Source organism: Telmatherina bonti (assembly GCF_933228915.1).
Source record: "Telmatherina bonti genome assembly, chromosome: 2".
NCBI lineage: Eukaryota > Metazoa > Chordata > Actinopteri > Atheriniformes > Telmatherinidae > Telmatherina > Telmatherina bonti.
In genome coordinates, this window is record NC_136620.1 from 543,962 (window position 1) to 566,865 (window position 22,904).

Genomic DNA, 22,904 nt, shown 5'->3' on the forward strand with positions numbered 1-22,904 from the left:
TTTTTATTTATTTTTATTTATTTTATTTTTATTTGATAGGAACAAGTATGCTCCATGAATGATGGCGCTTGCTACAGCATTTTAGCCAACGCTAATATTCAATGCCCATCCCTGGGCTATGAACCTGGGGGGGTGTCACCCTCAATATTGGAGACAGGTGCATATGTACCACCAAAAGATTGTATTATGGATGAAGAAATGTTTAGCTGACATCCGTAACTCATGTGCTTTTATTTTGAAAGCGCAATGCCAAATCCTTTCATGCACCCCACCACCTCACCAGCCCATTGGTGGGATTCCTGTTAGAGAAGAAGACAAAAGGAATGTAAAATTTAAGTTGTGTGAAAGCCTGCCACAGGAAAGCCAAGACTACACAAAGAAGCTGACTAAACACTAGAGATTAAATACTGAGAAACACAGGTGCAACACATGAGGATAACAAGGAGAGCACGCGTATTATCCATGATGGCAGGTGCAGTGGAATGCTGGGAAATGTAGTCTGGGTTGGTGATCATTAGGCAGATGGGGCTGAACGAACCAGAGGAGGAGCAGACATGACAGTTACACTGTGGGGTAAGTTGTTAAAATACACGCAGTTTCATTTATTTGTACAGCGCCACTTCACAACAATGTTGTCCCAGGAGACTTTACATCCACATCATTTCAAGCCAGTTCATACATATCCTATAACAGAAACCAACTGATTGCATCGAGTCATGACTTGGATCCAATCCTCCATCCTGAGCTGCACGAGGCGACAGTGGGAAGGAAAAAACTCCCCTTTAACAGGAAGAAAACCTCCGGCAGAACCCGGCTCAGGGAGGGCAGCCATCTGCCTCGACTGGTTGGGGTGGAGACGACAGGAAAGACAGATCAACATGTACAACTGCACTTATTCAGAAAGACCTGCGGAAAAAAGGAGAAATAAGATATAGACGGCAATATTGGCATATATTTATACATTATTATATTAGAGAAATAGAGCGAGGTACTTCTCAGTGCATCAGGTAACATCCCCATTGCTACATAAGTAAAGGTTGGCTAGACTACCCATAACTATAAGAGCAATGAGCAGAACCTGGACAGTTGGGTCCCGTACATATATAAGGTCTTAGGAGATTTAGGTGAGCACTGCTATCATTACACTGGCATTGGTTACGCTTAAAATGACCAGGAACATGATCATTAATGATGAAAAGTCAGCATATTTTCTTTTACACTTCTTAAGTAAGAGGGAAATATATAAATAGTAACTGGTAGAAATAAATCTAAAAAATCTCAAGATAATTTCAAAAATAGATTTTTGCAAACATAAATTGTGGTGCAGACTAATGTGTTGAACGTGCAAAAGGAGTTTGTCGACTCAGATTGGCAGAAATTGACTCCCGTTTCAGCTGAAGTTCCACCAACCTGAACCAAACCAGTGTCGCTTTCTTGAATCTGGCTCCCTTGACTGGCCTTGGCAGGACAGTCATCAAATCTCCTGGAATGTTATGCTGCTTGATGCTTTGTCTGATGCTCCCCCTCTTCCCATCCTCATGGGCTTGTGGATTTTCCAGTCTGTGCTTCCAAGGCTGCATCATTCCATCAACAGTGGCAGAGACTGAAAAGATATATTAGGGGAAGCTCACAGTTTCACTTAAACACACACACAGACTAAAGCTCACAATTGCAGACACACATCCCACTGACTCACCGCTTTCTTTGGATCCTCCCCACCCTGTGACCTCCCTTCTAGGCAACAGTGGACTGGATGCACTTACCAGCTGTGTTGACACCTGGTGTGCTGGGACACCTTCTCCTCCCAACCCCATCTATAATGTATTCCTCATGTTTTGATTTTCTGAATATGTGTTTATCTGTACTGAGGTGGTTTTTTTGTTGAATCTCGGGATTTAACAGGGAAACTTCCCTTTTCTACTCTACCACTTTTATCTTGTGGTTTTCTTTCCAATCTGCAAGAAAGGTGTTCCGCTTAGTGGTCACCGCTGCAGTCAGCCTGATCCTGTCTATGTATATGTATGTTTTGTCTAATCTTGGGTGGGTTGGATTGGAACAGAGTTTCTCCACTGTGAGATTAATAAAATTCAATGTCTCTGTTGTGCAGCATGTGTCCTAGAGTACCGTATTTGTATTGGGGTTTTTTTTTAATGAAGTGTAAAAAGCATGACTACCATGGTGAGCATGTGCGGTGGGTGTGCGCATAAACTTGACTTATTAAACTTAAAATGGTCTTTTAAACCAGACTGTAGATCATTTCTGCTGTGAAGTTGTTTTGTTTTTTTGTTTGTTACATGGGAGTCTCTGGGAATTGACTCCCTTTGACAGCCCCTAGTGGATGAAGGGGAACTGCAATTTTTGAAATAGGAATTCTGCATAGGCTTCACTTTTGACCTCTGAAGGTTGCTGCTTGACCCTGACAAATCAGAAGCTAAATTTACCATCATCAAGCAGACACCCCAGAACATTTCTTCATCCATACTCAGCAACAGAGTTGAACAACTACACTCACTCACATCATTTATTGCATTGAAATGAAAACACATTATTTCAATCTATTGTCATAAAGCAGACACTTTAATCCAAAGCGACGTACATGTGGTAAGTGATCAATTACCCTTTGTATGGGAGGAAGCCAGAATGCCCAGAGAGAATCAGAGTTGGGGATAACACATTACAAAGTAAGATGTTACAGTAACAACACTACTTTTTGGGGTAATGTAGTAAAGTAACGAACTACACTTAAAATGTCAATAATGAAATTATGTTACTATACTGTAGTAATGCTTGTTCCTACATCACCCATGCTATATAAGCCCTGTGTGTGTTGTTATGCTCAGTTTAAGTGTCGTGTGCATGCACCACCTGTGTGTGTATCTGTGCCTGGACATGTTGCTATAGAGATGGATATGAGTGAGATAACTGCTCATGTCTTCACTGTAGACTTCATAGAATAAAACAAAATAATTTATAACTTACTGGAGCTTTGATTCTATTGACATACTTTTATTTGACTTTACAGATCAATAGGAAGAAACTGCTTTGTCATACCAGGTTATCATTCTGATCAATCAGCTGCTGTGTGAAATAATTCCACTATCATAGATCTCTCAAAAACCCTGATGGCAACAAGATATTGCCATCAGGGTTTTTGAACTGGAGGAGAGGTGAGAGACGCATTGGCAGCAGAGGAAGTTGTGAGAAACTTCCTGTTTAGCAGTGAATGTTTTGTTACAAGCTTTAATTATAAACACCACACAGCTCTTGCAGTTCCAGCAGAGTCCTATGTCTGCTTCACCGCTGCTGGGTGAAGGGAGTTTACCCCAAAGCTCGCTGCTGCTTCTCCACTTCTCAGCCTCCTGAGCTGGTTTGTAGATGGAATTTTAACAGCTGCTTTCAAACTGAGACAATTATTTAGGTATAGTCTTGTTGTCGACCCCTGACTTACACAGTAAATTAAGAAATAAAGTAACATAAGTGATGACATTATTTTTCGATTGCTGTAATGAGTAAATTAACTGCATTCCAATTTCCCAAAGTTACGAGTGAAAGTAACTAACTACTTTTTTGAGTAACCCAACACTGGACAGAACCCATATTTAGAGTTTTCTTTTACTCAGATAGAAAACATTTAAAGAGAACATATGATCCACTTCATTCCTAGAATGAAACAGTTCTCCAATACATTAATTAAACTTTGGAGCTCTGCTTTGGTCAAATCAGTCCTTAGTTTGAGTGTAACCACTTCTCTCTGCAGAGGAATAACACAACAAAAACAGGCAAAATACTCATTTAGAATAGTTGTTTCTTTCTTGTATTTAATCATGAAACTATTTAAGTCTGAAATATTTGATAAGTATGGCCATACTTTTGAAAAAGGTTCAGTAACTTCCTGTTTGGCTCCATGTTGACAGGTTTTGCTGATATGAAGCTGGTCAGCAGATGATGCTGCTGCTTGCAGACAGAAGAGCAGGGCTGCAGGTAGCGTCTGTATGGGAAAATACATCATAAAATGAAAAGCAGAATTCATTTGGTTAATAACTGTACAAATGATGGATATATTCCAGAAAAATATAATGGCAACTGTGTTTACCTGAAGAACATCACAGTAAATGGAAACCATCATCATCATCAGTTTGTACAGCTGGTAGAAAGCAGACGTCACTGTACAGAAACATATATGAGTTTCTCACATCGTTTGCTCTGTGAGATCTTCACACAGAGTTGGAAACATGTTTTTACCCAGGAACAAACACATTGTTTCTAAACTACAAGTGATCTAGAATCACACAACCTAATTTCAGAGAAGCATCGGACCCTCCATCAGGTTATTGGTAAAATTCCATTATTCTGAAATAAATGTGATTGAAGGATTTGTAAACTTATAAACAAATCCCATCCCTAAGCTGCCACCTTATCATGGTGGAAGAGTTTGTGTGACCTGAAGATCCTAGTAGCCATGTTGTCAAGGGCTTGATGGCCCTGGTAAGGTGACCCATGGCAAATAATTGTCTAGGGGAGGGACCGGACCAAGTGCAGCTCAAAGACTCTTATGATGAAGCCAGGGACACTGGTGGTCTGATTTTCAGCTGCAGAAGCAAGCTCTGGGGATGTGAAACATCACCTCTACAGTGGGGAAGAAGACTGAGCTGGTGCATGAAGTCGAGCAGTTCCAGTTACATATAGTTGGACTGACCTTGACTCACAGTGTGGGCTCTGGAACCAGTAACCTGATGAAGAACTGGACATTCTTCCACTCTGGAGTTGCTCCCAGTGAGAGGCACAGAGCAGGTGTGGACATAATAATTGCCCCCTGACTTGGTACCTGTATGTTGGGGTTTACCCACATGGATGAAATGGTAGCTTCCCTCTGCCTTCATAGGGGGGATGGATCCTGACTGTTGTCTGTGCTTATGCATCTAACTGCAGTTAAGAGTACCCTCGCCTTCTGGAGTCCTTGGAGGTAGTGTTGGAGGGAGCTCTCTCTGGGGACTCCCTTGTTCTGTGGTTGGACTTCAATGCTGGCGTGGGCAATGACAGCGAGACCTGGAGGGGAGTGATTGGGAGGCATGGCCCCCTAATCTGAACCAAAGGAGTGTTTTATTATTGGACTTCTGTACTCATTATGGATTGATTATAACTAATACCATGGTTGTGCATATAAGTGTCAATATGTTGACTTGACGAGGTCGCATATACAGGTGGCTAAAATGAGATTTCTCTGCAGGGTGGCCGAGTTCTCCCTTGGAGATAGGATGAGAAGCTTGGTTATCCGGGAGGGGCTCTAAGTAGAGTAGAGCTCTGAGTAGAGCCCCTGCTCCTCCCCATCGAGAAGCAAATTGAGGTGGCTCAGGCATCTGGTCAGGATGCCTCCTGGATGCCTCCCTGGTGAGGTGTTCTTGTCGAAGGAAATTCAAGGGAAGATCCATAACACACTGGATGGATTATATCTCTCAATTGCCCAAGGAATACCTCAATAGCCCCCTGAAGATCTGGCAAATGTTTTATTTTATTTTTGTGTCTTGTCCAGCATTTAAACAAGCAAAATGATGGTCTGGATGCTGAGAGCTGACAAATGTGGTTGAGAAGAGAAGAGTCAGGGCTTCCCTGCTTAGGTTGCTGCCCCCAAGACTTCGCTGACTCAACCATTGAAATTTACTCAGGCATCAAAACTATATATGCAGAAGCTCATCTTGTAACTAGCTGACTGCTGGAAGTAAGACACTTTATTAATCTTCACAAAAATATTGGTGATCAAAGGGGTGTTTCACGAAGCTCGATTAAAGGCTGGCCTAATTTAATAAGTCTGGCTCATTTAAGAAAGAGTTCAGTTCCATCAGTGAGTCTTCTCTGAATGCCCATTGAGTAACCATGGTAACTTATGCACAAGAACTAGCCTGCTTGTTGGCAAGCTAACATTCAAACTTAGCTTAGCTGTATCTAAAAGAAAGTCAAGTGGACTAAAATGGACTCCTAAAAGAAAGTTCCACCTGGTAGAATTCTGCACTCCTGGCACTCACTCTTGCATAAAATAAAATAAAAAATGAAACATAATAAAACTTATCATATCACCACTTTCACTGACTCAAAAAATCAATAAGTCAGTCAGTGCAGCTAAAGAAATGCAACTATACAATTACTGATAATGAAATGAAATGGAAAAAAATCAATCAAATTAAATACCTTTCTAATCTCTGCACCACCTCTGGTTGGCTAACAGGAAAACTGGGATTAGATGAGCTCCATACAGGCTGAGAGAAGCAAGAAGACAGAGAGGGAGAGATAGAGCAACATATGGCCCTTTTCCATTAGTATCAGCTTGTCTCAACTCAACTCGACTCGGCTGGTTTGTAGGGTTTTCCACTAGGCCTTTGTACCAGTTAACTGTTACAGTTTTTGTAACTCCTCAGCCCAGGTTCCAAGCGAGCCGAGTCGGGTTGTGCGTGACGTCGCCAGACTGCATGCCGCCATTGGTCAGGGGTGCAGCCGATCAGAGGTCAGGGTCAGGGAGTGACATCACTGGAAGAGCGACTCCAACTCACAAGTTGTGGTTTTTCAGTACAACGTGATAAACAATGGCGCAACAAAAGTCTGTTCCGTGGTCCAACGCTGAGGTGCAGACGTTTCTTTGTTTGGTTGCTGAAGAACGGATACAAAGGGAACTCAATGGAGCGACACGAAATGAAAAAATATTTCAAGAGCTGTCTGATTCCATGGCTACACACGGATGCGAAAGGAGTTTCCAGCAGTGCCGAGACAAGCTGAAAAAGCTCAAAAGCGACTATCGGCAGGTCAAGGACCACAATGGTCGAAGTGGATCGAATAGAAGAGACTGGAAGTGGTTCCAACAAATAGATGCGATTTATGGTCAGCGACCGGCAAGCAATGGAAGGACGATTGGTGTCGATTCGGCCACTGCTGCGTTGGAGTATATTGGTGGATGGTGAGTGGGTTTCCATTGTTTACATTAGTTATTATTTGGTGTAGAGGAGATCATACATAAATTGAAGTAATAACAATAATAACAGCTAGTTAGGAATGGATGGTGGCGTTATACTCTTCAGCATTTTGTGTGACCATTAATATTGGCTTATATCAGTTAATATCAGTTGGAGCTAAATTAGCTTTAGTGTGCTAGATAAAGCGAAAGCTAGCTAAGATGAAAACACCAGCCAAGCAAAAAGCTACAATTGGCAAGCCAACACTAGCTAAAAGCTATTGTTTCTGAATTGGTTTTATATACATTCATTAATTGTCATTTGGGTTTGGTTTTGTGTTTGTGTCTGTTTAAGGCTGCCTTTCCCAAAACGAGGACAGTTCAACAACAAGTGTCCTCCTCGCAGACTCCCAAAACACCCTGGCACCGGCAGCTTCCTCAACACCGACACGCACCCAGACGCCAGATACGTAGAGCGGCGAGTCGCAACGTGTTATCTCTGGTAAGGACGAACAGTTTTTAGGGTTTAGTCTGTAACTCCAAAGTGGATAGAGATTAACATCAGATACAGTGCTTTAAGTCGATGTCAGCTAAACATTTTTTTTTTTCTTACAGCGTAGTGCGTACCGTTACTACTTTTTACAACGTATAGTGCATACCGTGACTTGCTTCTGTGTTTACATTGAAGTGGAGTGCTTTATATGAGAGAAAAGGCAGAGAAAAAAAAACTATTGTGGCTGTAATGTTACAAACTAGAGCAGAGTTGAGTGATGGCAGTAGTACTACTTAACAGTCATTTACTACAGTAGTACTACTTAAGTCATTTACTACAGTAGTACTACTTAACAGTCATTTACTACAGTAGTACTACTTAAGTCATTTACTACAGTAGTACTACTAACAGTCATTTCCTACAGTAGTACTACTTAACAGTCATTTACTACACCAGACAATGAAGGTCAGATGTTGCAAACTTAAGTGTACGGCTGGTCAGTATTTTGAGTTTTAGAAGATTATTTCTGGATTAAAGATAAGATAATATTGCATGGACCAGGCGTAATGCTTGGAAAAACATATTTCACAGAGGAAAAGTGTAATAATAATACACTGTTAAATTAGTGTGGTAATATGCTAAATAACTCTAGATGTAAAACTTTTATGTTTTTGACCCTTTCATGCATAGTGACCCTGTAGTGGGAACCTATTTACAAGTTTTTCTCTACAAGGGTTTTTTTTTTTTGTAAGTAAACCACTTCAGTTTTATTTTCTTTTACAAAAATGTGAAAAATGTTGCATTGTTTTATTAATTCATGCATGAAAGGATGAATGAACTTTAAGTTTATGTATTTACTTTTCAGTGTTATTTTTAATGTCCATGCAATGAATATAAATTAATTCATTAGCTTCATTTTTATTAAAATCCTTTCTTGCTGTGTGACCAGGAAAGAGGAAAAGGGCCAACTCTTCATCGGACCTTGTTACTGTCCTCAAGGAGATGAAGAATGAAGATGAGCTGAACCAGCGGGATCATCACATGCAGATGCTCCTCAGTGATGCTCGTGAGGCGAGGGAGCAGGAAGCTGCTTTACGGCGTGAGGAGATGCAGCAAAATGCACAGTTTAATCAGGCATTTCTTGGAGTGTTAGGCCAGCTTGCCCAGTCACTGAGTGGTCGACGTACATGACACCTATTTAATTGTAATTATATATTTTTAGGCGTTTGGCTTTTTCGACTTTTGAAAATATTTCTGGTTAATTTGAATTAAAAACATCTTTTGAAGTGACTGTGCCATTATTCTGTTGCCTGTTCAGACACAGATGAACCCAGTGAAGAATGTGTACCAAGCATTCATTACTGACATTTTGATGAAATGCAGCAAGCGGACAAATGCAGCAGTATTATACTAATAATTTAACATACGTCTCTGATTTAAACAATTATATGGTCCAAGTTCTACCAATACAATGTAGTTAATAAAACGCTTTACTTTAACAACTTCGAGCTCCACCCCTCCAGGACCACAGTTCTACATTTTCCCAGCTCCAACACACCTGTCTAATGAAGGATCAAATCGTTACTGCAAAATGACCTATTTGTTTGTATCAAGTGTGAAAGAGCAGAGAAACATCCCGGTACAGTGGCTTTGTCAGTTCTTCAGTTTTTATTATTCTTTTCAAATTGGGTCTAAAAACAAAAAAAAGACAGTTTCATAAAGTAAAACATTTTATTGAATATTATCACTCAAAACTGGATGTAAAGACAACCTCAAATGAACAAACTATTAACTATGAATGAAACTATGAACATGGCATTGGCTGTTAAGTAAAATCTTTAACTACTGGCCAACAAGTAATGCATGAGAGCATCTCTTACATCCCTCTCCTGCTCCTCTATACCCGGTGCTCCTGCTACCCCAGGTGGAGCTGGTTCAGCTCCACCTGGGGTAGCAGCACCATGATCTTCACACAGGTTGTGCAGAGCACAGCATGTCAGCCCCATACTTTTCACCAGTTGTACATCACAGTCATTCCTTTTAAGGAGGCAACGCCACCTTCCCTTCAGCCTGCCATTTTCAACAATGACCCGTGCCCGGCTGAATCTTCTATTGAACATTTGCTGGTCCGCTGTCAGGCGTCCGGTGTCTTGGAATGGTTTAATGAGCCATTTCTGCAAGGGATATGCAGAGTCTCCGAGGATGTAGTAACCAACCTGCACCCCGCCAATGTTTCTGTAGTTGGCTGGGAAGAGGTTCTCGGCTGGCTAGTTGCCACAAGTTGACAGTCTCAGGACCCTCGCATCATGCAAGCTCCCTGGCAGTCCGGTGAATACGTTCCAGAACATCCCTTTTCCATCTACAACACCTTGAAGAATAATGGAGAGCCAGCCTTTCCTGCTAAAATAATCAGAATGGTAGTCCCGTGGTGCTGATATGGGTATGTGGGAGCCATCAACTGCACCCACACAATGCGGCATCCCCCATTTATTCTCGGTATAGGGTATAGGTGGCCATTTCTCTTAACCATCTCTCATCAGGAAACCGGATTAGCTCTGGTAACAGCAACGTCTCCACAGCAGCACAAAAATCCTGCACACAGTTGTGATGCTGACACCCAAAGATGTCCGACGCTGCTGTACTCTGAGCCGGTGGCGAGCTTCCAGAGTGCAACAGCCACTCTCTTCTTTAAGGGCACACACTCACGGAAAGTCGTGTCCTTCCGTTCCATAGCTGGACGTACTTTGTTGCATAGAAAATCAAATGTTTCCTCGGACATCCTGAAGTTCTGTATCCACTGCTGACTCGTAAAGCCAGGAACAGTGGCATCCCACCATTGTGAGGCTGGTTTGACCACCCAGACTGACGGTTTGCGGCGACGAAACTGCTCCAAAACTGCCACCTGAAACACAGAATGAATACGTTATATCTTTTCAGAAATTATAGTTATTTAATCATTTATTTGGTTTAGGTATACAAATAGGGTACTAATAAACGTGGTATTACATTATATTATAAAACACCGAGTAAGACTTACCCTCCTCCGAAGTCTGCGATTGTCTTCCGCTTGGTAAAACTTCAGGGCTTCTAAAACTCTCCTGTGCTTCTCCAAGGTATTTTGTCTTGCCGCTTGCAGCCGCCGCTCGCTCTCATTTTTTATTTTGTTTCTGAAAACTAGCCACAGACTAAGTAGCAGATATACCATTGCCTCTAGGTCCTCCATCTTGTGTTTGTTGCGTATGTTGTTGGTCGCGCACAACACTGACGTCACTGCAATTTCACACAAAGCACTCCCATTTCAGACCTGGTGCTAAATTGCAATGGAAAAGAAACAAGACCAAGCCGAGACGAGTTGAGTCGAGTTAAGTTGAGACAAGCTGATACTAATGGAAAAATGCCAATAGAGATGCAACAGCCTGAAAAAGAGGGAGAGATAGAGCTAGAAAGAGAGAGAAATCATATAGAGAGATTGACGGAGAAATATTTAGATAGTTCCTCTCTGGTAACCTTTTATTGATTACCTTGTGGCAGATGGCGCATGCTTCATTCAAAGGGCCCTCAGGCCAGCAGTCCCTCAGGTTTTCAAGGGGAGAACCCCCACAATTAGCAACGGTCTCTGTCATTCTTTGTTAGTTACAGAGCAACATATTTACAGCTCAACACATCTTCAAGGGCTTTCTGCTGCTCTGAAATATTCCACCAACCGCAGGTAAAATTAATGTAAGTCACACACACACATGATGATTATTAATTAACAGGTTATTAACCCTAACCCAGTCCTTTACAGCAAATATTATGGGATTCATTCTTTGTTTTTGAACATAGGTAATATTGTGGGGTGGGAAGATAAACCAAACAAATAACAAGCCTGCAGCACTACATGCCAACACTTGTCTCCAACTGGACTCCAGCAGTCCACCAGCACCTTCCGATGACGTCCTCTACTATTTAATTTTGTGCTTGAGTTGTTCTCACTCTCAAATGTCACTTTGGATAAATGTGTCTGCTAAATGACTGAAGAATAGAATAGAATAGAATAGAATGGAATAGAATAGAAAAGAATAGAATAGAATAGAATAGAATAGAATAGAAAAAATATTTCAGCAATCTGCCCTTTCATCCACACATAACTGGGGATTAGTCCTGATGAAACCAATCATGTCTGAAATCATGTACCAAGCTTAATAGGTTTATAACCTCTACCATCAGAACAACAACTGGAGGATATGACTTCAATGTGACAAACACACACCAAACACAACAACAATAATGGCACCGGTGACCAACTGTGTTGTGGTGCTTTTTGATTTTGTAGTCCAGCATAACTTGAAAAAGAAGATTGACTTCTTTGTCAGCCCAAGCACAGATTTCCTTTTGCTTCGTATCAAATTTTCCGCCATCTTTTCTAGTTTAAACTTCCTGCAGCACATGGTGAGCTTTTTATCTGCTGACGTAATATGTTTTGTTCTAGCTGTGGAGTGCTAAACTTTAATCATCATAGTAACCCCCCCCCCAGGCTCCTACATGGGCACACACACACACACACACACACACACACACAGACACACACACACACATTTGTAATATGTACCACAGTGGTTTTCTGGGGATGGTGAAGAAAAAGATTAAATGATTTTACGGCTAGCTATAAGTTTTTCTAAAGCACAGACTTAACTCTTCAACTAAAAAAGAAAACACTGAATTAGAATTAAATGAAGCAACAGTAGCATGTATCGCTCAGAGTATGGAAGTAATAACTTACTTATGGAACTAATTACTTACTGACAAGACATTGGCTATTAGCATTAGGCGTTCCACACGTATAACATCTATTTTGTGAATAATATTTTTCATACTTACATTCTGCTGCTGTGAAGTTTGTCCATGGAGTCGGAACTGATCCTTCCTCAAATTTTAATGTTGTGGAGAATCCTGTGTTGAACAACCAAAGGTTGTAGAACAATTCGGTTTTGTTGTCTCTGCTCCAGACAAACAGACTGCAGACTGTTTCCTGTTTTTGTAGTGTTGTCTAAAAAATGCAGCTGGTTCAGGCAGCTCTTTATTCCTATGATTCCAGGATGTAGAAATGCTTTTTTTCAGTTGCCTTGTTCAATCCAGCTGGCAACCGTTCCTGCTGCTTTTTGTCACCTGAAGACAGCCAGGACATGGGGTTTTGAATAATAGTGGACTTTGCTTTGGACATCATAAACAAGGAGATTTTCAACCAGCTTTTTAGGACTTGTCCACACATAGCGAGTATCTCAAAAAACAAAGATATTTTTCTTTGATTTGGCCTGACATCCACACAAAAATGCAGATTTAATCCATTTGTACATCTGCATGTGGACATATATAACCTAGTCTTAGGTTTTGAAACATCACTGTTTGCGAAACAGCATGACGTCACGTTGATCTTTGTGTTTTCACACTGCCGTCAGTAATCCTCAACATAGACGACCAAAGACAAAGGACGAGATGAAGGACAGCTATTCCCGCCACCTAACCTGATTTCGTTGGAGACATGTTTGGTGTTTTGCGGAAGTGACATGGTGAGATGGAAGGTTACTCTGACTGGACAGCATTAGGAGTGCTACAGTCGCCTGAAGGTTTGATATTCTGATGAACATGTTAAAATTGGTGTGATGTGGATAGGTGTGGATGGATTTGTTTTTTAAAAACGAGATGGGGCAGACACTTTCGTGTCTTAGTTTTCCTGTTTTATTTAGCAGTTTTTCCTGTTTAGCTCCCTTATGTCTCCTCACTGGTTTTGTGGAAGCCCTGCCTTGGGGGTCCATGTTCGTTGGCCCATCTGGGGAAACCTGCCTTACTGGCTGCCCCTGTCTCCAGGTAACACTGCGGCCCCCCGGTCATCCTCCAGATTCAGGTCTGCCTCCAGAACATCCCCCAGAACCATGCCTGGTGTCCATCCAGGCTCCGGGCCGTCCTCCTGAACCATGCCTGCCTGGTTGTCCCTACCTCCTGGCCATCCTTCGGATCCAGGCCTGCTTCTCAGCTGTTCTTCTGTGCCATGCCTGGTCCCATCGTCCCTGCCTCCTGGCCGTCCTCCGGATCTGAGCCAGCTTCCCAGCTGTTCTCTTGTGCCGTGTCTGGCCCCATAATCCCAGCCTCCTGGCCGTCCTCCTGAACCAGTCCTACCCCCATCGTTCCGGCCTCCCGGCCGTCCTTCCAAACCAGGTCTACCCCTATTCGTCTCTGCCTTTGGGCCATCCTCCAGAGTCAAGTCTGCCCCGTTTGTCTTTGCCTCCTAGCTGTTTCCCTGAGCTAGGCCTTCTGGACTTTCCCCCTGGCCCAGTTTCCCTGGATTTTGTTTTTCCCCTGGAAAGGAGTCTGGAAAATGTGGTGATTTCCACATGACAGATCTCTGGTTGGAAGCTCCAAACTCCCCCGTGTCTGATCCAACATCCTGGCGTGGAACCTGTCTTTTTCAATGCTTTTTCATTAAAAAATGCAAGAAATATTTATAAGCAGGATGATGTACATTTACCTATTAAAGGAAATGAGAGGGAAATTTCTCTTCTAGACCCAAACATTCACAAAAAAGGCTCATCAAATGGCAACTAACTGTAAAAGGTGATTATATATGTTCCTAACATTTTATATAACAAATAGTAACTTTGCTGCAGTCACTTAGTACAAAAGCACTTGAATTAAAGTAAATACACAGATTTCTACATCTGACTTCTGAATATAAAATGTTAAGCTGAAGTGCAAAAAAAACATCTCATTAAAAAACAATGCCTTTGTGAGTGTACAGAAATAAAATCAATGCTCAATTTTAATGTAATGAAATGAAAATGATATTTTTCACTTTTAGTTATTGATTTTGTGACCACAGCAGCTGAGTTTTCTGGGTGAAATGTGGTGTCCCGTGGTTCGGGAGCCACAAAGGATGAGCTTCATCTTCCTCTTCCTCCAGACTGAGTTGAGGCTTCTTCAGGGATGGCTGTTAGGACCAGGGAAGGCTAGTAACCATGGTGACAAGAGATGTGCAGACTCCAACATCATTTTCACTGCTGCATTACCGGGTCAGTCTATCAGCCAACATCTACCTGGAGACTGCTGGTGCTGCACATGGCATGAGATGTGCTGGACTAAAATCTACAAATAGAAGTTAGAAAAGTATCAGATCATCTCATGAATAGATTGTAGGTGTAAATAGCTGCAGTATATGACTCATCAAAATATTGTAATACCAAGAGATGAAATCAAACTTTATAAAGAACTTTTGTGCCAAAGGCAACACAAAGTGCTTTGCATACTTTTAAAAAAACATATTAAATAAAACAGGTTTTCACACCAAAATATACAATATAGAATATTAAAAACACAATAATTTTATTTCACACACTGCTATACACAGACAACATCCCCCCCCTAAAAAAAAACCTCATGTTGATACAAATACATAAAAATAAAAGTAAAAAATATCTGGCTTGATGGAAATGTGATTAAACATGTATTTCAGACCCATACACGCCAGAAGTCAGATCCCCATATCCCCAGAAGCTGTTGCCATAGCAACCACCCAGATAAACGCAGGTGGGGGTCCACACTTCGGTGGTAACATGCAGGACAAATTAGTGCTGTGGTGAAAGCAAGTTTTTTCCACCTGAGACAGCTTGCAAAAATAAGGTCCTCACTCTCAAGACATGATTTTGAAATGTTGATCCATGCTTTTGTAACTACACGGCTTGACTATTGTAACGCCCTGTACTGTGGGATCAGTCAGTCCTCTCTCGCACGGCTGCAGCTGGTGCAGAACGCTGCAGCCCGTCTTTTAACTGGATCTCGAAAGTCTGACCATGTTTCACCAATTTTGTCTTCCCTTCACTGGCTCCCTGTCCGTTACAGAATTGATTTTAAGATTCTTTTATTTGTTTTTAAATGCCTGAACGGTCTGGCCCCTCGCTACCTGTCAGTCCTGCTGGTGAGGTATTCCCCTACACGCTCTCTGAGGTCCACAGATCAACTTCTGCTTGTGGTTCCTAAGACGAAGCGTAAACTGAGAGGTGACCGAGCTTTTTCTGTTATTGGTCCCAAGTTGTGGAATAAGCTGCCCCTGTACATTAGACAGGCTGAATCGCTTCTTGTTTTTAAGTCTTGTCTGAAGACTCATTTTTTCTCTTTGGCGTTTGACTAATTTAAAGGGTTGTTTTACTATTAACAATGTGCTGATGCCCCATTATGATGGAAATATGTATGTTTTATTGTTTCTTCTGTACAGCACTTTGGTCAACTTTGTTGTTTTTAACGGTGCTTTATAAATAAACTGGATTGGATTGGATTGGATTAGGACGCTCGACCACCAGACTTTACGGGAGTAATAAAGTAAATAGTGACAACACACACTACAGCCTCTGGAACACAGACAGTTCACCAGCTTCAGCCGCCAGGGGGATCATTTCTGCCCAGTGTTACCAGTAACATTTATCAGCAAATGCTACATCCTGCACAGCTCCCATTTTACACACAATATATAAAAATGTCAGAAATAAAAAGTTTGTGTTCTGGTTCAGTGATAAAAACCTGATGCTATTGGAAATGAAAAAGCAGTAAGATGTCACTTTATTTAATACAAATACATCTCCTCCCTGATGAAATGATGGCAGCATCAGACTACATGATGGTCACCGTGTTAGATTAAATGATAAAAACTGCCATGTCGTGGTCAGAAGAAAACACTTGCATCATGACAAACCAACCATCACCATACTGTACTTACTGTGTGGTAGCAGGCATGAAAAATAAGAAATATAAAAGTCTTTTACAAACATTTACGTGGCTGAGCATAAGACAGATATAAGAAAATAAAACACATTTGTACACAGCTGGAAGTTAAACCTTTTAGGCTTGTCCCGTTAGCATTAGCATTAGCATTATCTGTATGAGGTTGAGTCACATCTCAGTCACAACACAAAATAACTTCATATCAGCAGCTAAACTTACCGACTGCATTGATGGTGAGCCGCTTAAAGTTGCAAATGCTCCTCTTTCCAGCAGCAGCAGGGTTGATGCCATCGTCACCTGGTTTTTCCCAGATGTTTGCAAAATGCACAAGCAGGCAGCAGCCGGCAGAGATGCAGGTGCATTATCAGTAAAAATTAGTGTAATCCATCTGTTCCTGGTAGTTTGGTCGCTGATGAATGGAGAGAAAAACTGCTGTTTCCACATCTTCTCACAGCTTGTTGATAACGGCGACTGAGGCAGGCCTAGCAGGTGTGTTTAGGCCTAGAAAAGGGGTGTGTTTAGACCTAGACCAGGGGTGGGTTTATGCAATTAGCTCTCCTGGATGACGAAATCTTAAGCTTAGACTTAGGCTTTGTGGACAGTTTTGCTGCAAACAAAGCGCCCAGACGGAAAAACTCCACCATCGTTAAAAGAAAGGCTTCCTGGGATGTTAAGACGTCCGGTAAATGCCAATACACACGTTTTAACTTGGAATAGTGCAATTTCCGGGTGATGACCCCTTTAAAACGCAACGGGAAACCATTTTAAGCGCTTAGACAAGTGATTTTTGCATAGTTTGTCGGCTTTAAGATACTTCATGCACCTTAAACATATTATTATCAAAATGTCTAGAGCTGAAGTGTTGAGCAGCGTATTAAGGAATAATCCAGGTTTAAACCAAGCAGAGTGATCGGGGACCCATCTAAACCTAACTGAAAGTGTACTGCTTATATTGTGCCCAGAAGAATTTAAAAAGCAGATGCATATGTGCTTATCTGAATTAATGAAAACATGCAGTACTTTAACTGTTTTTATGTATAAAAACTTTGCAGTGCCTTATTTTTCTTTTAAAGGTTTTAAGCTGCCTTTCACTTTACCTGCACATCACCACCAACACCACCCACCATCGGATCCTCCTCAAGGATCTTCAGCATTTCAATGGTTGAAGCTGGGTCTAAAACAGTGTCAGAGTCACACACCTGCAAAGACAACACAGGATTCAGAGTTAAGGTTGCAGGTGTTGCTGAATGCTGGCTGGTATTCATGCTAAGCTCCAGAATGAGAGGTTGCCGACAGAGATCCCAGCTGGGGACTTCAAGTCAGCTGAAGACAAGCCATGCTTTTAAACCAGCAGTTCCAGCTTTACCCCTTTTTCAACCTTTCCCCTCTGTCAGCATTTAAAAAATACAGTATAATAATTGTCAGTGTGTGTGGTGACAGGTTTTCATGTTGTGTCTTTTGTTTTAGTTTCCTCTTTTATTTTTTAGTTTTCCTTGTTTAGTTCCCTTTTGTCTGGTTTTCTGTTTTGCCTGCTGTTTATTTTGTTCACCAGGGCTAAATTAGTTATTACACCTTGTTCTGTTTCTGTCTGTATTTATAGCCCTTTGTTTCAGTTCTGTTTGCTGGTTCATTTTGTTAGCATCATGTTCTTCCTTTTCCACATTAGTTTGTCTTCATTTTAGTTTTTTGGTATTAAAAACATCCTTTTTTTCATCATCCCTTGCTCCCATCTCTGCATTTTGGGACCATACCACCTCCATTCCGTGACAATGTGAAAGTGACCCCCAGCTGAAAACTGGATTCACAAGTCTATCAGCTGAGATGGATTCAGAAATTAAACCCCTCCCATTTGGGAACCACATAGAGACGTGGAACCATGCTTTAATCACCTCCCACCTAGATCATTGTACTTGTTTTACTGGAAATAGCCAGGCTTTAGTATCTCACCTACAGCTGTTAGAAGACACTGCTGCACAATTTTACCTAGCAGAAAAAATATAAAAGCTCTTATCCCAGTTTTAGCCTCTCATCACTTTTCATTTAAGCTGCTTCATTCTTACTTGATGATTATGTATTTCCAGTCTATGCCTGTGTTTAGATTGTATGTAACCTACTGTATGTACTCTGCGTTTGTTAGTCTGTTTGTCCTGGGTTTTATTTTCAACTGGTTTTTGATTGTTTTGTTTTACTTTTTACTTTTTAAAATTTTTACATTTTATGTCCTTTGTGTACCATGCTTTTAGTGTAATGTAGAAAATGTTGCATTGTGAATTAAATGTGCTCTAAAAATAAACCTGACTTGATATACTTGACTGCCCCTTGACTAATCCGAGCAAATGCCAGAACTGTACTATGTGCCATTGCATTTTGCAGTGTCTGTGTACTCGCATACAGGTGGCTGAAATGAGTTTCCTCTGCAGGGTGGCCGGGCTCCCCCTTAGAGATAGGGTGAGGAGCTCAGTAATCCGGGAGGGGTTTAGAGTATAGTTGCTGCTCCTCCATATCGAGAGGAACCAGTTGAGGTGGTTAGTCAGGATGCCTCCTGGACCTCCCTGGTGAGGTGTTCCAGGCACGTCCCTCTGGGAGGAGATGCCGCAGGACACGCTGGAGGGATTATATCTCTCGGCTGGCCTGGGAACGCCTCGGGATCCCCCCGCAGAGTTGGCAAATGTGGCTGGGGAGAGGGAAGTCTGGGCTTCCCTGCTTAGGCTGCTGCCCCCGTGACCTGACCAGGATAAGCTGCAGAAGATGGATGGATGGATGGATTTTGCAGTGTTACATGAGTGTCTGTAACCTAATTCCGATTAGAACTGGGATATTTTTTGCCTTATACTGTTTATGCTTAACACTTGCCCAATTTCCGCTGAGCTGGTTCCAGTGATGGTTTGGAGCCAGCGCCAGACTAAGCACCAGCTCCTGACTCTCAAAACTCATTCTATTCAGGCACAAACTCTCTCTAACTGCTTCATGTTACTTGCATTAACAGTTGGGGTGGCATTACCTGGCCGAAATAAGAGCATTGAAACATGGAACATCTTCATTCAGTGAAGAAATACATTACAAACAGAATTAGTCTGAGGGGGATACTTCGTGTTTCCTGGCTCATGGTCATCCATGGATATCCAATATAAATTGGATGGGGCAAATCATACAAATTCTGTTTTCTTATCGACCGGCTGATCAACAAATTTAAAATGCTAATAAAAAGTTTCAGGGACAAGAAAAGGGAACTAGGATGCAGTGGCAACAGGCAACCCAAAACATACCAACATTTTGAGATCCTGAATTGTGTTCTTGGTGACCAGCCAGCAAACCAAACAACTAGTACCCTGAACTTCATCACAGTTGAGGCCATCCTCCTGCCCATGGTGGAACCTCAAAACACCAACAACACAGAATGTAGTAATAGTAGCTGTTTTATAGTGTTACTCATATGCAACAGGAGGAATTATCTGTGACATTAGATATGTTACGGCTCGAGTATGAATCATTTAAAACTTCTGTCTTTAGTTAGCTATGCTAATATTCTATCAATAGCCAAACTGGTCATGTGACATTCATGTGATATTTTCTGGTAATAAACAAAACTTTCCCTTGAAATGTAAGCGTTATCCTTATATAAAGTGCATTTGCTCACAGGTAGTTGCAGCCATTCCTGAACCAGCATCTAAGCAACTCTGTTTACTTCAGCCTGGACACTTTGTCTTGATGAGAAGCTTCAAACGTCAGTGCTGGGATCACCCGTTTCAAACTCTTCTGACAACCCAGACAGAGGACCGTGCTACTTGGGTGCCTATAGTGTCCAACTGCCGTGTCATCGCTGCAAGAAGTTTCCTGCACCGACCGCGGCTCCCCGGCTTGCTGCTACACATGACGCAGCAGAATAACGCACCACCCGACAGAGGGCAGAATAATCCCTGTGGTAGCGTGGGTAGTGAGACAGTCTACCCTCACACCTGAAGACCAGCCGCCGTTCTCAAGCAAGATCAGTGAGAAAGACATGACTGCTACACCTACGACAGGGGCAGAATAATCCCCAGGTGTAGCATTAGCTGTCAAGGTAGTCCACCCTTGACAGCCGAAGTCACAGACAACGCACTCAAGCAAGATCAGTGGGAGGTGAAAAAAGCGCTCCACTGCACCAGTAGCGTGCCAAGCTCCTCCTCTTCAACACCATGCGGGAAACAGGACCATGGCATCCATTTAGGATGCATGGGTGGCCACTGGGAAGGTCAATGTTTATTCTGGGGGTTGTTTCAGTTGCAATAGTGCTGCTTATTTGCACGCTTCATATGGATTTTGACAAAAGGGGACATCTTAATCCTACCAACGCGTCATCCAATTCCACCATACGTCGCCCTCGTTCCTTGAACACAAATAGCGCCACTAATAACACCCTGTCTTTCGTCCGGCCAGTAAATGGCTCAGTCGAAGTATTCATTCCATGGAATGCCCTTCAGGCACAGAGAGGGTCATACGATGGCTACAAATATGCCGACCGGCCGTGGTACGCGTTTATACACACTTTGAATTACTGGACAAACCTAATAGGCGAAACTATGTATGACTGGTCTGCCTGGCCCAACGGCCAGGCAGCTAAATGGAGAAGGCATTGGGATGTTACAAAAACTATCGGATGACTAAAATTTGTGTTTACAAATAAAACAGACCCACCGCTCAACATTTACACTTTAGGATTAGCCCATATATGTGACATCCTCCGTGGTGGTGTAACGCATTCGTTCTATATCATGTCATTCCTCGGAATCATGGGCCTTTGCACGTTAGTGACCCTCCTTCTACCAGTGACCATGACAGACATTGATGCACAGCAACTGATGGAGGCTAATGTACAGCGATTAGGCAATTGGACACAGGCAGGTTTCGAAGCGGTACATGAGCAACTGTCAGCCACGTCGCTAATGGCTTTCCAGACTCGCATTGCGGTAGACATGCTACTGGCTGAATGTGGAGGGGTCTGCGCGATTTTTGGGGAAAAATGCTGCATGTTTATTCCCAACAATACCGCGGCGGATGGGAACCTGACCAAGGCCATAGAAGGCCTGAAAGTGTTGAATGGAAAAATGAAGGAACATTCGGGAGTGGATACTGCCATGTGGGAGGATTGGCTTAACGTATTTGGAAAATATAAAACATTGGTCACATCAGTTCTGATATCTATTGCAGTATTCGCGTCAATTTTGACCCTATGCGGCTGCTGTTGTTGTAGGTGAGGGGCTAGTAGGATCCAAAGAGCGGACACTTTCTGAGTACAGAGAGATTTATTGATTTCCCACAGATTCCTGTGAATTCTTCCAGCGGAACCTTCAGAGACTGGCAGACTGGCGAGCATCAGGAGGCAGGCAGGCAGGGGAGCAAACGAACGAGCAGGCAGGCAGGCTTTCACTGGCAGGAGGAAGACAGGACAGGTTACGAATCAAGGTCAAGCACAAACAACGTAAGCTGAGGCCGAGAGCTGTTTTACCGCAGGGCAATCAACAATCTGGCGCTGGATAGCAGGCAGAGCTGGTCTTAAATAGGTGGTGCATTGATTGCTGAAATGTGGATCAGCTGTGCCTCCAGTTCCCAGCTGACCACGCCCACCAGGGAACAGGAATCACCACAGTACCCCCCCCCCCCCCCCTCAACAGGAGCCACCCGGCGACCGGAACTTCTCGGGATGGGCCCGACAGAAATCCCTGACCAGGGAAGGATCAAGGATGAAAGAGCGGGGGACCCAGGCCCGCTCCTCAGGGCCATAACCCTCCCAGTCCACCAGAAACTGGAAGCCCCGGCCGCGACGGCGCACATCCAGAAGACGCCGGACGGTGTACGTCGGGCGACCAGCCACAAGCCGGGCGGGAGGAGGGGGCCTGGAAGGAGGGACCAGAGGACTGGAAGACACAGGCTTCAACTGGGAGACATGGAATGAGGGATGAATTCGCATAGATCGGGGGAGCTGCAGGCGAACCACCGTGGGATTGATGACCCGCTGGATTTCAAAAGGTCCCAGGTAGCGGGGAGCCAACTTCTTGGCGTCAGTTCGCAAGGGAATGTTCTTTGAAGATAACCAGACCTTCTGACCAGGAGCGTATTTGGGCTCAGCTGTGCGATGGCGATCGGCCTGGCGTCGACTCCGTTCCCCAGCCCGAAGCAGAGCAGTCCGAGTCGTCCTCCAGGCCTGACGACAACGGCGGATGTGGTACTGAACTGATGGAACAGCTACTTCAACCTCTTGGACAGGGAACAGGGGCGGCTGGTACCCAAGAGAGCCTTCAAAAGGAGATAAACCAGAAGCTGAGGATGTGAGGGAGTTGTGTGAGTACTCAACCCAGTCCAGATGGTCGCTCCACGATGACGGGTTGGATTCAGCCACACAACGAAGGACGGTCTCCAGGTCCTGGTTGGCTCTCTCGGCTTGACCGTTAGTCTGGGGGTGGAAACCGGAGGACAAACTGACCGTGGCACCGATGGATAGACAAAAGGCTTTCCACACCTGGGAAGTGAACTGGGGTCCCCGGTCAGATACTATGTCAGTGGGCAATCCATGGAGTCGGAAGACATGGTGCACCAACAGGTCGGCAGTTTCCTTGGCTGAGGGGAGCTTGGGAAGAGCGACGAAATGCACAGCCAGGATGGTGTCTTTACCTTTGGAAACAGGTAGGCCGGTAACAAAATCCACTGCAATGTGCGACCAGGGTCTGCTAGGGACAGGCAGAGGACGTA

General features: G+C 43.2%; 1 protein-coding gene across 1 annotated transcript in view; it reads right to left on the minus strand.

Moving 5' to 3' along the window:
* has3 (hyaluronan synthase 3) overlaps positions 1–22,904 on the minus strand; it is a gene marked incomplete at both ends in the record, with an annotated part of 30,586 nt that overhangs the window by 1,085 nt on the left and 6,597 nt on the right. Inside the window, one exon of the mRNA XM_079252608.1 lies at positions 17,276–17,377. Coding sequence (XP_079108734.1) covers positions 17,276–17,377 — 102 coding nt within the window. The remainder of the gene's footprint in view (positions 1–17,275; positions 17,378–22,904) is intronic.